Here is a 17,634-nt window from a genome sequence, read left to right as displayed (position 1 = left end):
TTATTAGGTGCCTTTTTAGATCAATTTAGAACGACACCAATAATAGCCCCTGCAAACTAACAGAAAATGTGAATTTTAAGGTAGTTGTAGTGCGCTTTACAGACTATCAGTTATTCCGGACGGAATGTCGGTGTTTGTAAAGAATCTTACAGTGTGCCGGATAGATACGACTTGTCGGCGATGACTAAATAATCGGTAAATGTGTTATCGATCCCATGAACATGCAGCAGTATCGATTATGCCTTCGGACTTAACTTATAATGTGCACAATATATGGGATATGTTCGACACGAGCACTGTCGTCCGGAATAACTGATAGTCTGTAAAGCTCATAAAAGAATCATTGTGGTCAAGTAAAACGCGATTGTGTAGATGTTTACTAATTTATTAAACATTTATAAATTCTTATAAATATAACATTTTTCCGTTTATCTTATCACATTTAACATAAAATGGCTCTTCTAACCGTAGTGATGGCAAAATGCTTTCATGTTCATTTTGTACTTTTTGATATGCTTCCCCTATCACAGGTATATATTTATAAATTTATATGTAATATAAATGAGAATTTGGCCGAAATCCTCCTAGATCTCAGTAGATTTGCAATAGGCAAATATCAGCTGGCTTGTAGAGGATTTAAACAAAATCTCTTTCAAAATCCCCTATACTGCCTTGTACAACTGTGGTTTTAGTACTAAAAATACACTTTTTGCAACCCTGCCCCAATTTTCCTTGTGGATGAATGTGTGTGTGCGTTTACACATACGGGTTTGTGTTTGTATTGATATATTTATAAACAGCTGTTAAATCCTCAAATCTACCAAATCTCGTTATTTTGCCAGTCCGAACACTTGAGATTTGTAAAGGGATTTTGGTTCTAAATAGCGAGATTTCGTGTCTAGTGCGAACGTAGTATTACATTTTCCTTTCAATTATTAACGTTTTTTTCTAATGTTGCCATATAATTGCCATCCAAAAGCAGATTAGTAACCGATAACCATATATTTTCCAACGTTGCCACAGTGTGATCATCTTATGGCAACTCTGGTAGCCATATCTAAAATGGCGCTGCTTTGCTAGAAGACGAAGTAAGAAATAGTGCATAATTTTTTACAAAATAACAACGAAAATAATAAAGAAATTCAGCAAACTTTACATAATACTTTAGTGTACATAGTGCTCGATAAGAAGCGGCAAAATATTTATGAATAAACATTAATTAAAGTGCAAATTTTGATAGAGGGAAACGACAATTAAAATGGTTCAGCGTGATTGATGATAGACAATTTACCAAGAACGCGATACACATACATACACAAACACCTTATAGTGTATAGGAAAAAGAACCCCAAAATAACAAAAAAAATATAAGGAGAGGACGACGAGTACAATATTTTTTTTTTATAAGCAGAGACAAGAGAAAACGTCAAAAACCGTTGATAGTAAGGAAAAATATATAGAAAATTGGAAGATCGAGAAAACGGCGGAGATAATCAAAGAACTTGGGGTTTTTGTCGTCTATTCTGGATACAAGAAAAAAAAAAACTGCAACATCGCTGGGCCAAGAACTATTTAGGTGAGTTAACGAAATAACATAAATTTATGTAATTACAAGCAATTGTTGCTAAAATATACTCTAATGTTGGTTTTTGTTGTTATGTTGTTTGCCTCAATAGCTTGTGCAGTGAGTGAGTGAGTCACCATGGACCCGAATTCGAGTCCCTGGCCATATGCTTATAATCGTATAGTGCCTGCGGGCGGTAGCAGTGGTTCCACCGATGACTTCCAACATCCCCATTTAGCATCAAGTGCCCAGTCACTGCTTCTACAGGCCCATTCAAATATAGCAGCTAATATCGCTGCCGGTGGCGGAAGTTTTGTATCGCCCTCGCCCATTAGCAGTTACAATCCAGTTTTCCAACAGATATACCATCATGCGGCCGCTGCCAGTGCTGTACAACCAAAACCTGCCCATTATGCCTCGTCGGCTGTTAATACACCTCATCGACAATTACAAATACCCGCCACATTGGACAAACAATTGACCTCATTCCAGAATCAGGCTGCCATAGCGGCTGTATCTTCGGCAGCGGCGGCGGTGGTAAACAATGCAGCGGCCGCCACCAATTATTATGGTGAAAATTCATCGTCAAGTGGTGCTTCGCCATCTCCCACCACATCGACGATAACACCGACAACATTAAGTTGGAACTCACCGTCGATGATATCCAACACTTTTCTGGCCATGCAACAGCAACAACAACAGCAGCAGCAACAACAGGCCCAACAACAGCAGCAGCAGCAACAACAGGCCCAACAGCAGCAACAGCAACAACAGGCCCAACAGCAACAACAGCAGCAACATCAGCAACAGCTTAATCTAGCTGCGGAAAAGGTGGTGAGTAGTAGTATGTAGTCTTAGAAGATCATAACAAATGTCCCGCTACAAGAAAAACAAACACCCGCCGAAGAAATATCTCAACTGCAAATACAAAATGAATATTTCCTCTACACCCTATCATACAAAATACATAAGTATCTATGCATGTCATCACCGACGAATCTCATCATTGAGGGCGTCAAATCATACTATAGGATTTCGCATATGAAGTTATCTGTAATACGAAATTTTCAGTAATTGAAATATGTGTTGCTGCTATACGAAATGAAAACAAAAAGTCGGATTTTTAGATGGGAAAATTCCTTAGTTATGTATATTTTTTTGGAATCATATCATTAAAATTGCTTTTGTTGTGTGATTTTGCCCTTTGCCGTGTGCACCACATTACTATGAGAGCATCCCTAATGTATTACTTCTCCCCCGCTTTTCACAAAAATTTGCACAAGCACACTCAAGCAAACACTTTGCCATCAAATACAACATACATGTTGGTAACACACATTGTCATTCATATTCTCCATTTCCCTTCCTTTAGTTGTTTTGATGTTTCCTTCTTTCTCTCTCTCTCACGTTACTTTGTGTTCATCCTGTCCTACCAACTACAATTTGTATGTGGAGTGTTGTAGGGGAATCACTTTGAATCGTCGTTATACAGATGATGTGTGTACATCTCACATATACATGCGATACACATTGAACCGTACATACGACACATACTCACTCCATACATACCATACATGTTAAAGTTGTTGGCTAGTTGCATCGTTAAGACACAAGGCGGCATTCATTCATTCCTTACTCTGGTAATAATTGCATACTATATCTGCTCCTTTTATTATCATTCCAAAATCTTAAAGAAAATTCAATGTAGTTACTTGATGTGATGTCCCCCCCCCCCCACCTGCCACTAGCTCATGTTTTAGAATTCTGGGTGGGTTTATGCTTCAAAACTGTTTTTATAAAGAAGAAATATTTAATATTACCTTATACCGCTCTAACAAAAAAAAAAACGGGAAAGGTAATAGACCTCGCTGATTTCCTAACCTAATACTGCAATGAAATTTTGCACTTGTCTACCAATGGCCCATTGGTATACAAGTGCAAAATTGTCCCATTGGCAATGGGACAAGTCATGTTATAGCGATAACAGGGTTCAGGTTCAGGATTGAATATAGATCAGTTTTTAAACGCTGCAAATATAGATTCCTTAAATTATCAACGCGGAAAATTGGCAAGTGCTTGTGGAATATTAGACCAGTCATCTCTTTGTATTGGATACTATGTTTGTGTGGAAAAGCTAGAGATTGGGTAGGGATCTATCCAGAACAACTCACCGGCATTTTGTTTTCTTTTAGACCATTATATTCCCATATTGAGTTTTTTTTTTTAAATAAATATTTAATTCTCGTGACAACAGAAGTGATGCAAATTCAGTGCAACTGCTGTTGAAATGGTGGACATCCGTCCTTTGACAAGCCTATGTTAAAATCATCGCTTCTGCGCCAATTTTGCACCACTTACGTATACAAAAATAACATTTTCATTACTTTTTGGCGACGCTTTTTTTGCTGGGATTTGCAACTACCTATCACCCTCCCAGCAAAAAAATTTGAAGATGCACTCCCAATAATGTTCTTTATTTTAACTACCCAGGAAGTTCTTTTAATTCAATTTTTTTATAACTGGGTTTTTTCATACTTTTAATGGGTTATATCTATAACGGATTGAAGCCTTTTCGATTTCACAATTACCCAGCAAAAAAAGCGTCGCCAAAAAAATAATGAAAATGTTATTTTTGGATCCAGAAGTGGTGCAAAATTGACGTAGAAGCGATGAATTTAACATGGGCTTGTCATAGGAGGGATGTTCACCATTTCAACAGCCGTTGCACTGAATTTGCATCACTTCTTTAGGTGTGATCCGAGTTCAATGTTTTGGATGTAAATTAAAAAATTCTGTGATATTTTGTCAAATAAATAATCTTTATTTAATGGATTCTAACGGTTGCCGGAAACGTTTGACCTCAAATATTTTCAAAAACGCACAATTTTTTCAGATTGGATTTAGCACTTTTTCGCAAAAATTTAAATGAATTTTACCATTTTATTAATTCTTACTCTGCTTTTAACCTAATTGAAACAAAAAATTTAAAATTACCCTTTAAAAGTATGAAAAACCCAAGACATAAAAAATTGAATTAAAAGAACTTCCTGGATAGTTAAAATAAAGAACATCATTGGCAATGCATCTTCTGGAAGTGCTTTTAAAGTTATGCCTTTGGAAGAACTTCCCAATTTTTTTGCTGGGTTTATATGGGGGCTACATACAATTATGAACACGAGTCTACCAGATTTTTTACTAATTGGTAGATTGGTAGAATTCTTGATGTTTTGGAAGATTTTGCAAAATATTCCTCTCCAACTATGAAATGCTCCATAGATTTTCTATTTTCTATAGAAATAAAATTTTGACAAAATTTTGTATAGAAATATAAAACATTGATAACATTTTTCTATGGCAATAAAATTTTTGTAGATTATTTTTTTTCTGTGATTGGGGATCGGTTTATCTGGGGGCTATATATAACTATAGATCGATACGGACCAATTTTGGCATGGTTGTTATCGGCCATGCACTAGCGAAATGTACCAAATTTCAACTGGATCGGATGAATTTTGCTCTTTCAAGAGACTCCGGAGGTCAAATATGGGGATCGGTATATTTGGGGGCTATATATAATTATGGACCAATGTAGATCAATTTTTGCATGGTTGTTCAGCCAGATCGGATGAAATATGTTTCTCTTAAAGGCTCCGCAAGCCAAATCTGGGGGCTATACGTAAAAGTGAACCGATATGACCCATTTGCATACCATCCGACCTACATCAATAACAACTACTTGTGCCAAGTTTCAAGTCGATAGCTTGTTTCGTTCGGAAATTAGCGTGATTTCAACAGACGGACGGACGGAAATGTTTAGATCGACTCAGAATTTCACCACGACCCAGAGTATATATACTTTATGGGGTCTTAGAGCAATATTTCGATGTGTTACAAACGGAATGACAAAGTTAATATACCCCCATCCTATGGTGGAGGGTATAAAAATGTAATCTAACGTTGATTCTGAAGATTTTTCCAGGCATTTCATAATAATGGTGATTTAAATGAATGTAGGTAGTAATCACGAATTTAACTCATTAGTTGTTTTAGTAAGTTTTCCAGTTTAAGAATGGAATTAATTTGCGTTTAATGCTGCAATTCATTCTGAGTTATATGCACATCCAAATTTACATCTCTCCTACTGGATTCGTTATAAACGGCGTTATGTATATACACTGAAAAAAAAAATTGTGAGGCCAAAGTTTTTTTTTTTGCGAGTTTTGCTTAGCATAGAAGACGCATAACATTATTTGCCTTGTCCAAGAGTGAATAAACTTTTAAAGAAAGTTTTTTCCCTTATAGTTCATTTGACTTATACTTTTCTGGCGGAAAAGGTCCATTGTAAAATACGTTTTTTTTTTACAGATCCAATTACACAGGATTATTCGTCATCTTATTACCTTTAATTTAAGTACCAACAAAGTTATAATCGGACATTTCTAACTCGAGATATATTGTGTTTAGTGAAAAAGAGCGAAAATTTAAAAATAACGGGATATCTCAAAAACTTTTCCATAAAAAAATTTTAAATATTTTTCAAATTCAGCAGCTCAAAATACATATGAAAAGTTGATTTTATAAGTTAGTGCATATGTTTGCAACACCCAGAAGGAGACGAGATGTCTATGGTGTGTCTTGGCAAAAATGCTCAGGGTGGGCTCCTGAGTCGATATAACCATGTCCGTCTGTCCGTGAACACATTTTTGTAATCAAAGTCTAGGTCGCAGTTTTAGTCCAATCGACTTCAAATTTGGCACAAGTATGTGTTGAGATATAGCACCCATATATATATTTCGTCCGATATGGACTTATATGGCCCCAGAAGCCAGAGTTTTACCCTAATTTGCTTAAGATTTTGCACAAGAAGGACAATTAGTACTATAGTCAAGTGTGCCAGATTTTATTGAAATCGGTACAAATTTCGATCCCCATATATATCTTTCGCCCGATTTACACTCATATGACCACAGTGGCCAATCGTTTACTCCGATTTAATTGAAATTTTGCACAGGGATTAGAATTTGCATTGTAGCTATGCGTGCCAGATTTGTTTGAAATCGGTTCAGATTTAGATATAGCTCCAATATATAGCTTTCGGCCGATTTACACTCATATGACCACACAGGCCAATTTTCTGCTCCGATTTAGTTGAAATTTTGCACAGGGAGTAGAATTTGCATTGTAGCTATGCGTGTTAAATTTGGTTGATATCGGTTCAGATTTAGATATATCTCCCACATATAGCTTTCGCCCGATTTACACTCATATGACCACAGAGGCCAATTTTTAACTCCGATTTAGTTGAAATTTTGCACAAGGAGTAGAATTAGCATTATAGCTATGCGTGCCAGATTTGTTAGAAATCGGTTCAGATTTAGATATAGCTCTCATATATAGCTTTCGCCCGATTTACACTCATTTGCCCAAAGAGCCCAATTTTTAACTCCGATTTGGTTGAAATTTTGCACAGGGAGTAGAATTAGCATTGTTACTATGCGTGTCAAATTTGGTTGAAATCGGTTCAGATTTGGATATATCTCCCATATATAGCTTTCGCCCGATTTACACTCATATGACCACAGAGGCCAATTTTTAACTCCGATTTAGTTGAAATTTTGCACAAGGAGTAGAATTAGCATTATAGCTATGCGTGCCAGATTTGTTTGAAATCGGTTCAGATTTAGATATAGCTCCCATATATATGTTTTTCTGATTTCGACAAAAGTGTTAAAAATACCATCATTTTCCTTGTAAAATCGCCACTGCTTAGTCGAAAAGTTGTAAAAATGACTCCAGTTTTCCTAAACTTCTAATACATATATATCGAGCGATAAATGATAAATAAACTTTTGCGAAGTTTCCTTAAAATTGCTTCAGATTTAAATGTTTCCCATATTTTGTACTAACATTGTGCTCCACCCTAGTAAATTAGCCGACTTAAATTTTGAGTCTATAGATTTTGTAGAAGTGTATCAAATTCTGTCCAGATCGAGTGATATTTAAATGTATGTATTTGGGACAAACCTTTATATATAGCCCCCAACACATTTGACGGATGTGATATGGTATCGAAAATTTAGATCTACAAAGTGGTGCAGGGTATAATATAGTCGGCCCCGCCCGACTTTAGACTTTCCTTACTTGTTTTTTACTAACATTGTGTTCCACCCTAGTGCATTAGCCGATTTAAATTTTGAGTCTATAGGTTTTGTAGAAGTCTATCAAATTCTGTCCAGATCGAGTGATATTTAAATGTATGTATTTGGGACAAACATTTATATATAGCCCCCAACACATTTGACGGATGTGATATGTTATCGAAAATTTAGATCTACAAAGTGGTGCAGGGTATAATATAGTCGGCCCCGCCCGACTTTAGACTTTCCTTACTTGTTTTTTGTGTGCTATCCTTGTATGTACGTAGGTGTATAAAATCTTAATTTAATTTATTTTAATTTACTTTCTAAGTTCCTACTCAAGTAGTGTCCATCTTACATCATTGATCCATTAGAATCGTTGACAGAAGTATTTATTTTCGAGATTTGGATATGAGAGAAAATAAGTAGTTCTTTTACAAACTACGAACAAGTGATTACATATTAGGCGATCATATGCTCTTTATACACTACTTATTTCATGGCCGAAGGTATGCCTGAGGTGAAGTACTTTTCTCCTAGGACATGCGTAATCCTGAGCGATGCCAATTAATAAGTGGTTATTAATTTTTAAATAGGCTTACCTACAAGATTACCGGGCAATGAGAGTTTTTGCTGGGTAGGTAACCACATCTCATTACAATTGACATTAACATGGGTAAAGCTGTCATTACACGTTGCATTACATTGCGGCGAGTTATAATGACTAACTATGTTAGTAATGGGAATTGCTGGGAATTTTCTGAATTTTACTATGTATAAAATTCATCAAGGATAAATGAAAATTCTACAAAAAATATCCGATCCATTTCTCGCCAGACATGGAAATAATCATAAAATATTTATTAGTATTTTTGAAAAACTACGTAGAGTTAAGAGACAAAAATTATACGAAAAATTTTTGGAATTTTTTCTATGATCAATTTATTTGTTTAAGTTTTGAAGTTTTGGCCAAAAATCCTATTAAAAAAACTTCAAAATTCAAAATTGTATATTGTAAATTTTAAATCTTTTTTTTTTTAAATAAAATGATATACAATTTGATTATGTTAAATATTTTTGGTAGGTCATTTTGAAAATGCCTTATATATTAAGGCGAAATGTCGACAAATAAAATTTCATTATAAAATTCTAACTACGAAATAGCAACTGAATTATTAAAGCGAATTGGAGCGTATGCCTTGAAGATGACATCCGCCCTATGACAATCCCATATGAAATGCTTTGCTTCTAAGCGACTTTAGCAACATTTTCGGATCCAAAACGGACATTTAAATTGTTGTTGGGTAGATAGTTATTTTCCTTAAAAGTCAATTCAAAAATCGCATTATCGTGCGAATATAACAGGTTGGCTGATAAGTCCCCGGTCTAACAAAGAAAAACACATTTTTTTGTCAAAATTCGTTTTTATTATTCAACATAGTTCCCTTCAAGAGCGATACAACGATTATAACGACCTTCCAATTTTTGATACCATTTTGGTAGTACTCCTCCTTCGCACACAAAAAAAGATTTTCTGATTCAATCACGAAATTTATTGATCCAATTAATTTTTTAATTGAAATGTCTTCAAAATGATAGTATCAATCACAGTTTTAATTGTTCATAGAAAAAATTCTTGATAAAAAAAATTAATTGATTTCATTAGCACATTTCAATTAATTTTTTAATTGATTCAATTAAAATTTTAATTGATGTTGATTGCAAAACTCAATTAATTTTTTTTATTAAAAAAGGTAACTATTTTCAATTACTTTCTGAATTGGCTTAGAGTTTTTATTTCGATTAACAAATGATTGTTTGAAATACATTTTTAATTAAAAATTAAAAAAATGTTCATCATTTTTTTTTTGTTTACTGACTTAGTCTTCGGAATTTGATTAAAAAGTTAGTTTTATCAATTAATTTTTTAATTAAAAATTTTAAGATTTTTAATCATTGACTTAATTAACTTAATGTTTCTATCTTGATTAAAAAGTTAATTGTATTAATTAATTTATTCATTGGAAAAATTTTCCACCTCAATTAACTTTTTAATTGGAAATATTTTGGTGATGTTTTTTTCTGTGTTCGGTTTTGCCTCAAAATAGGCCTCAGTTTCGGCGATCACCTCTTCATTGCAGCCAAATTTTTTTCCTGCGAGCATCCTTTTGAGGTCTGAGAACAAGAAAAAGTCGCTGGGGCCAGATCTGGAGAATACGGTGGGTGGGGAAGCAATTCGAAGCCCAATTCATGAATTTTTGCCATCGTTCTCAATGACTTGTGGCACGGTGCGTTGTCTTGGTGGAACAACACTTTTTTCTTCTTCATATGGGGCCGTTTTGCCGCGATTTCGACCTTCAAACGCTCCAATACGCCATATAATAATCACTGTTGATGATTTTTCCCTTCTCAAGGTAATCGATAAAAATTATTCCATGCGCATCCCAAAAAAAACAGAGGCCATTACTTTGCCAGCGGACTTTTGAGTCTTTCCACGCTTCGGAGACGGTTCACCGGTCGCAGTCCACTCAGCCGACTGTCGATTGGACTCAGGAGTGTAGTGATGGAGCCATGTTTCATCCATTGTCACATATCGACGGAAAAACTCGGGTGTATTACGAGTTAACAGCTGCAAACACCGCTCAGAATCATCAACACGTTTTTGTTTTTGGTCAAATGTGAGCTCGCGCGGCACCCATTTTGCACAGAGCTTCCGCATATCCAAAAATTGATGAATGATATGACCAACACGTTCCTTTGATATCTTTAAGGCCTCTGCTATCTCGATCAACTTCATTTTACAGTCATTCAAAATCATTTTGTGGATTTTTTTTATGTATTCGTCGGTAACCACCTCTTTCGGGCGTCCACTGCGTTCAACGTCCTCCGTGCTTATTTCACCACGCTTGAATTTTGCATACCAATCAATTATTGTTGATTTCCCTGGGGCAGAGTCCGGAAACTCATTATCAAGCCAAGATTTTGCTTCCACCGTATTTTTGAAGGTCAATTAAAAAGTTAATTGGTCCAATTAAAAAATTAATTGATACTATTATTTTTGTGATTGATTTTTGTTTCAATTAAAAAATTTGTTGAATCAATTAAATTATTAATTGAATATTTTTTAAAACTCAATTAAAATTTTAATTGGAAAAATTTTCGTGAAATTTTTTTGTGTGTTATATATTAAGGCGAAATATCGACAAATAAAAAAAAATAAAATTTCATTATAAAATTCTAACTACGAAATAGCAACTGAATCATTAAAGCGAATTGGAGCGTATGCCTTGAAGATGACATCCGCCCTATGACAATCCCATATGAAATGCTTTGCTTCTAAGCGACTTTAGCAACATTTTCGGATCCAAAACGGACATTTAAATTGTTGTTGGGTAGATAGTTATTTTCCTTAAATGTCAGTTCAAAAATCGCATTATCGTGCGAATATAGTAATGTTTCCGAGGCCGAGTTTTTGGTAATACAATTTTATTGCCATTTAAGCTTTAGCATAACATTTTCGATATCTCTACATTGTTTTTAGTTGGTGTTTTGTCAGATTTTTCATAAATTCTTTTGCTGATAGTAATTTTCATTCATTTGTATGCATTCTTTATTGTTGTAAATAAGCTGAAGATTCTTGAAAATTCCAAAGTTGTATATTACATTTTGTTAAAGGAATGATTAACCCCTTCACTACCGATGTCCTTTTAGAAGGACATTCGAAAAAGACACCAAATTCTATTTTCCCACTTAGTTTCGATTTATTTCTCGATGTTATTTTAATGTAGGGACTTTAATCTAAATAAACTATAAATATTGTCCATATTGGTGAGGGGTCTAAAATACATTTTTATAAACTTCTTTAACAATAAACGAAAAATACGAAAATTTGAGACAAATCTTGTATTGTATGTTTCTAGTAAATGGCCATTTGGTCACAACTCATGAATCAAGTTTTCAGAACAAGCTCATATTGCTCTTGAAGTAATTGAGGTTGGTTTTCAAAATGATAATTTATTAGATTTTGATAATTTAAAAGGAATTTGTTAAATTATTTATCTACTCTATAATGCAAATATTTATCTCACTGACAATTTCAAACTCAATACGTTTTAATTTCTTGTTTACTATATATAAAGGGTTGTGCGTTAGGATTTTAATTTTAAGTTTTATTTTTTAGTTTCGTTTTAATTATAAGGTTAAGTTTTATTTGGAATACTAGAGCTCTATTGATTGAATTCTATCAACATGTTGTCCAGAAGGGCGTTGGTTGAATAAATAAATAAATAAAATAATTTTTGTTCTACATGCTGTTGGTACAAGTAAAAACAGATGAAAAATAAAAGTTTTTAACATCAGGTTTATTTCGGTAGTGAAAGGTTTAAGTTAATTGTTAATTTTATAAATGTATTTTTTAATTGATTACGTTTTCAACTTCAATCAAATTTTTAATTGGAAATATTGGTGCCTTTTTTTCTGTGTATACAGAAAAAATATTTTTTGTCTTCAATCACAGAATTAATTGAATCAATTAATTGTTTAATAGAAATTAATTCAATCGCCTATGTCAATTAAAAAATTAATTGATCCAATTAAATATTTAATTTTTGATTGAAAATTTTTGATGATACAGATAGAGTAGAGAGTGTCCCTCATCTGATCCAATGTCACCCATAACATTTCGAAAACTAGAGTAGTCGTAGTAAATTATATTTCTAGTATATATTTCTGTTGCTAAGTACAACATTCCCCAGTAATATCCTAACTCAATGTATACACATGGAACGTATTTGATAAATTCAATTCAAACAACAATAACGCAAGGATCCTTCTATTCAGACATTTTATTCTGTTAGTATTCCCTACAACTGTTAATGTAATACATACAAACAAACATCCGCATGTACATATATGCACACATATATAATATGAAAACCATGTAGTAAATAGTAATAAATACATGCAACGAGCATAAAAGGGATATAATAAATATAGATATATATATATATATACATGAGACATTATATGAGTATGTTTTTGTGTAATAGTTCATGCAAACAAAACACATATATATGTAGATATTTTTATAATATACACTATATACGTAGTGGCATTGTCATTGGTCAAGATTTTATGCTATGGATAATAGAAATTGCATTCTTTGTTGTACTGTAATAATTACATACACACCAAATGAGTGTCAAACATATGAAAAATATAACGTACTGCAGATAAAAGATATGTAGGGGGTACTATCAAGAATTGAATGGGAGAATTGCAATGGTTGCGAAGACACTAAGAAATTGTTATCCCCCATCTAATATTTTGTAATATTTTCTATGGATATATAATTTTTCAACAGTTTTCTATAGATATAATATTTTGACATAATTTCCTATTGAAATAAAATTTTGACAAAATTTTCTACAAAATTAAATTTTGCAAAATTTTTCTATTGAAATAAATGTTTGCTTTCTATAGAAACAAAATTTTTCAAAAAATTTCTATAGAAATAAAATTCTGCAAAAAAAAAATCCTATAGAAATAAAATTTTCACAAATTTTCTATAAAAATAAAAATTTCACAAAATTTTCTATAGAAATAAAATTTAGCAAAAAAAAAAAAAAAAATATAGAAATAACATTTTTATTGCTGTTTTTGATTTCAGCTTAAAACCATGCTACAACTACAAACTTAACTTTTTAAACTATAAATTTAAATTATGTTTAAAAATGTAAATAAAATTTTTAAAAAATTTCTATAGAAATAAAATTTTTAAAAAATTTTCTATAGAAATAAATTTTTTAAAAAAATTTCTATAGAAATAAAAGTTTTAAAAAATTTTCTGTAGAAATAAAATTTTTAAACAATTTTTAAAATAAAAAAAAAAATTCTATAAATTTTATATAGAAATTTTATTTCTATAGCAAGATTTTATTTCTAAAGCGAAATTTTGTCAAAATTTAATTCTATTCGAAATTTTGACAAAATTTTATTTATGTAGGAAATTTTGTCAAAATTATATTTCTATAGAAAAATTTGTCAATTTTTTTCCATAGAAAATTTTGTCAAAATTTTATTTCTGTAGGAAATTTTGTCAAAATTTTATTTCTATAAAAACTTTTGTCAATTTTTTTCCATAGCAAATTTGTCAAAATTTTGGCTAAACTGCAGTTTATGGGCCCCTCACCGATTTGCTTGAAATTAATATATGTTATGTAACTTAGTGTGCTGATTCTAACAAGGTACAATTTTTGTCCCGGAAATACCCGGGTCTTGAGATATAGCCCTCCAAAGGGTCAATAAAAACTGGATATATCTCCTTTGTTTTTGGTCCAATCTAAACAAACTTGGTGTCATATGAAAGCTTATTTTATGCACTTTTATACGCAAAATATATTTTTTAAATATTTAAATAAAAATAAGAAATTTTTACCCTAATTTTTTGTTATTTTCGTTATATCTCAAAAAGTCTTCGATTACACCCTATTTTTTTTATACGCAGTTTGAAAGCCTAAACTCTGGCCTTTCGTTTGATATATAACATATCTTTATAGGTCCACTCTTAACAAAGTTATTGAGCTTTTATTCGGTGAGGGGCCCATAAACTGCAGTTGCTCCAAAATTGTATTTCTATAGAAAATTTTGTCAAAATTTTATTTCTGTATGGAAATTTTGTCAAAATTTAATTTCTATAGAAAATTTTGTCAATTTTTATACCCTTCACCACTACTGTGGTACAGGGTATAATAAGTTTGTGCATTTGTATGTAACGCCAAGAAGGAGTAATCATAGACCAACCTTTTAGTATACGGATCGGCTTAGAATTAAATTCTGAGTCGATTTAGCGATGTCCGTCTGTCTGTCTGTCCGTCTGTCTGTCCGTCTGTCTGTCCGTCTGTCTGTCTGTCTGTCTGTTGATGTATTTTTGTGTGCAAAGTACAGCTCGCAGTTTTAGTCCGATTGTCCTAAAATTTGGTATAGGGTCCTGTTTCGGCTCAAAGACGATCCCTATTGATTTTGGAAAAAATCGGTTCAGATTTAGATATAGCTGCCATATATATTTTTCACCGATCTGGTCATAATTGGCGTGTTTATCAACCGATCTTCCTCAAATTCCGTACGTCCGAATATTTTATGAGTCTCGAAAAACTTGCCAAATATCAACAAAATCGGTTCAGATTTAGATATAGCTCCCATATATAGCTTTCGCCCGATTTACACTCATTTGCCCAAAGAGGCCAATTTTTAACTCCGATTTGGTTGAAATTTTGCACAGGGAGTAGAATTAGCATTGTAACTATGCGTGCCAAATTTGGTTGAAATCGGTTCAGATTTGGATATATCTCCCATATATAGCTTTCGCCCGATTTACACTCATATGACCACAGAGGCCAATTTTTAACTCCGATTTAGTTGAAATTTTGCACAGGGAGTAGAATTAGCATTGAAACTATGCGTGCCAAATTTGGTTGAAATCGGTTCAGATTTAGATATATCTCCCATATATAGCTTTCGCCCGATTTACACTCATATGACCACAGAGGCCAATTTTTAACTCCGATTTAGTTGAAATTTTGCACAGAGAGTAGAATTAGCATTGTTGCTATGCGTGCCAAATTTGGTTGAAATCGGTTCAGATTTAGATATAGCTCCCACATATATGTTTTTCTGATTTCGACAAAAATGGTCAAAATACCAACAATTTCTTGTAAAATCGCCACTGCTTAGTCGCAAAGTTGTAAAAATGATTCTAATTTTCCTAAACTTCTAATACATATATATCGAGCGATAAATCATAAATAAACTTTTGCAAAGTTTCCTTAAAATTGCTTCAGATTTAAATGTTTCCCATATTTTTTTACTAACATTGTGTTCCACCCTAGTGCATTAGCCGACTTAAATTTTGAGTCTATAGATTTTGTAGAAGTCTATCAAATTCTTCCAGATCGAGTGATATTTAAATGTATGTATTTAGGACAAACCTTTATATATAGCCCCCAACACATTTGACGGATGTGATGTGGTATCGAAAAGGTAGATCTACAAAGTGGTGAAGGGTATAATATAGTCGGCCCCGTCCGACTTTAGACTTTCCTTACTGGTTTTCTATAAAAAAATTTTTCATTTTTTTTTCCATAGAAAATTTTGTCAAAATTTTATTTCTATAGAAAATTTTGTTAAAATTTTATTTCTGTGTGGAAATTTTGTCAAAATTTTATTTCTGTATGGAAATTTTGTCAAAATTTTATTTCTATAGGAAATTTTGTCAAAATTTTATTTCGTTGTTGTTGTTTTTTTATTTCAGCTTAAAACCATGCATTGACTAAACTACAAGTGTAGCTTAATCAACAGAGGAAAAGAATGTTTGTCAAATTTATTTGGGCAAAGCGCTATAGAAAATTTTTGTCAAAATTTTCTATAGGAAATTTTGTCAAAATTTTATTTCATTAGAAAATTTAGTCAATTTTTTCCCATGGAAAATTTTGTCAATTTTTTCCATAGAAATTTTTGTCAAAATTTGATTTCTATAGAAAATTTTGTCAAAATTTTATTTCTATAGAAAATTTTGTCAAAATTTTATTTCTATAGAAAATTTTGGCAAAATTTTATTTCTATAGAAAATTTTGTCAAAATTTTATTTCTATAGAAAATTTTGTCAAAATTTTATTTCTATAGAAAATTTTGTCAAAATTTTATTTCTATAGAAAATTTAGTCAAAATTTTATTTCTATAGAAAATTTTGTCAAAATTTTATATCTATAGAAACTTTTGTCGAAATTTTATTTCTATAGAAAATTTTGTCAAAATGTTATTTCTGTATGGAAATTTTGTTCAAAATTTTATTTCTATAGAAAATTTTGTCAAAATTTTTTTTTCTGTATGGAAATTTTGTCAAAATTTTATTTCTATAGAAAATTTTGTCAAATTTTTTTTCTATAGAAAATTTTGTCAAAATTTTATTTCTATAGCAAAATTTTTGTAGCCAACTACATTCAAATCGATGATTTGAGTTTGGCAAAGGAAAATAGATATGCTTGCAAATTTTTTTAGGCAGTAGCCAACTATCAAACTTTTTTTTCGGAAGGTTCAAGTGTAGTTCACTTTGGGTTGAGTGAATTACCCGAATTTATTCTGATAATTGGTTGATAGTTTTGCTGGAAGTAGAGGATGCTGATGAGGAATGTGGTAATTCCGAAACAGCTGTACATCCAAACATCTTGCTGCAATCTATAGGGCTTTGCCCAAATAAATTTGACAAGCATGCTTTTCCTCTGTTGGTTAAGCTACACTTGTAGTTTAGTCAATGCATGGTGTTAAGCTGAGATCAAAAACAACAATAAAATTTTATTTCTATAGAAAAATTTTGTCAAAATTTTATTTCTATAGGGATTTTTTTATATTGTCCATTAGTTGCTGTTGCTGGCGAGGCCTTGTGATTTACTTTGTCTTTTGGCCAATTTTTTTTATACCCTGCTCCACACTGTGGAACAGGGTATTATAAATTAGTACATATGTTTGCAACACCCAGAAGGAGACGAGATAGACACATGGTGTCTTTGGCAAAAATGCTCAGGGTGGGTCCCTGAGTCCGTCCGTCTGTCCGTGAACACATTTTTGTAATCAAAGTCTAGGTCGCAGTTTTTGTCCAATCGACTTCAAATTTGGCACAAGTATGTGTTTTGGCTCAGAATAGCTCCCTATTGATTTTGGAAGAAATCGGTTCAGATTTAGATATAGCTCCCATATATATCTTTCGCCCGATATGGACTTATATGGCCCCAGAAGCCAGAGTTTTACCCTAATTTGCTTAAAATTTTGCACAAGAAGAACAATTAGTACTATAGTCAAGTGTGCCAAATTTAATTGAAATCGGTTCAGATTTAGATATAGCTCCCATATATATCTTTCCCCCGACATGCACTAATATTG

The 17,634-nt window shown here is 32.4% G+C and overlaps 1 protein-coding gene across 3 annotated transcripts in view; it reads left to right on the top strand.

Moving 5' to 3' along the window:
- The first annotated feature begins 1,055 nt into the window (after window positions 1-1,055).
- Window positions 1,056-17,634, top strand: part of LOC142236983 (uncharacterized) — a 52,600-nt gene continuing 36,021 nt past the window's right edge. For all 3 annotated transcript variants that reach the window (XM_075308270.1, XM_075308269.1, XM_075308268.1), the window contains exons 1-2: window positions 1,056-1,576; window positions 1,677-2,398. In XM_075308270.1, the coding sequence (XP_075164385.1) occupies window positions 1,703-2,398 (696 nt within the window). In that variant the 5' untranslated portion in view covers window positions 1,056-1,576; window positions 1,677-1,702. The remainder of the gene's footprint in view (window positions 1,577-1,676; window positions 2,399-17,634) is intronic.

This window comes from Haematobia irritans, chromosome 4 (assembly GCF_050003625.1).
Source record: "Haematobia irritans isolate KBUSLIRL chromosome 4, ASM5000362v1, whole genome shotgun sequence".
NCBI lineage: Eukaryota > Metazoa > Arthropoda > Insecta > Diptera > Muscidae > Haematobia > Haematobia irritans.
This window is presented reverse-complemented; position numbering and strand designations above follow the sequence as displayed.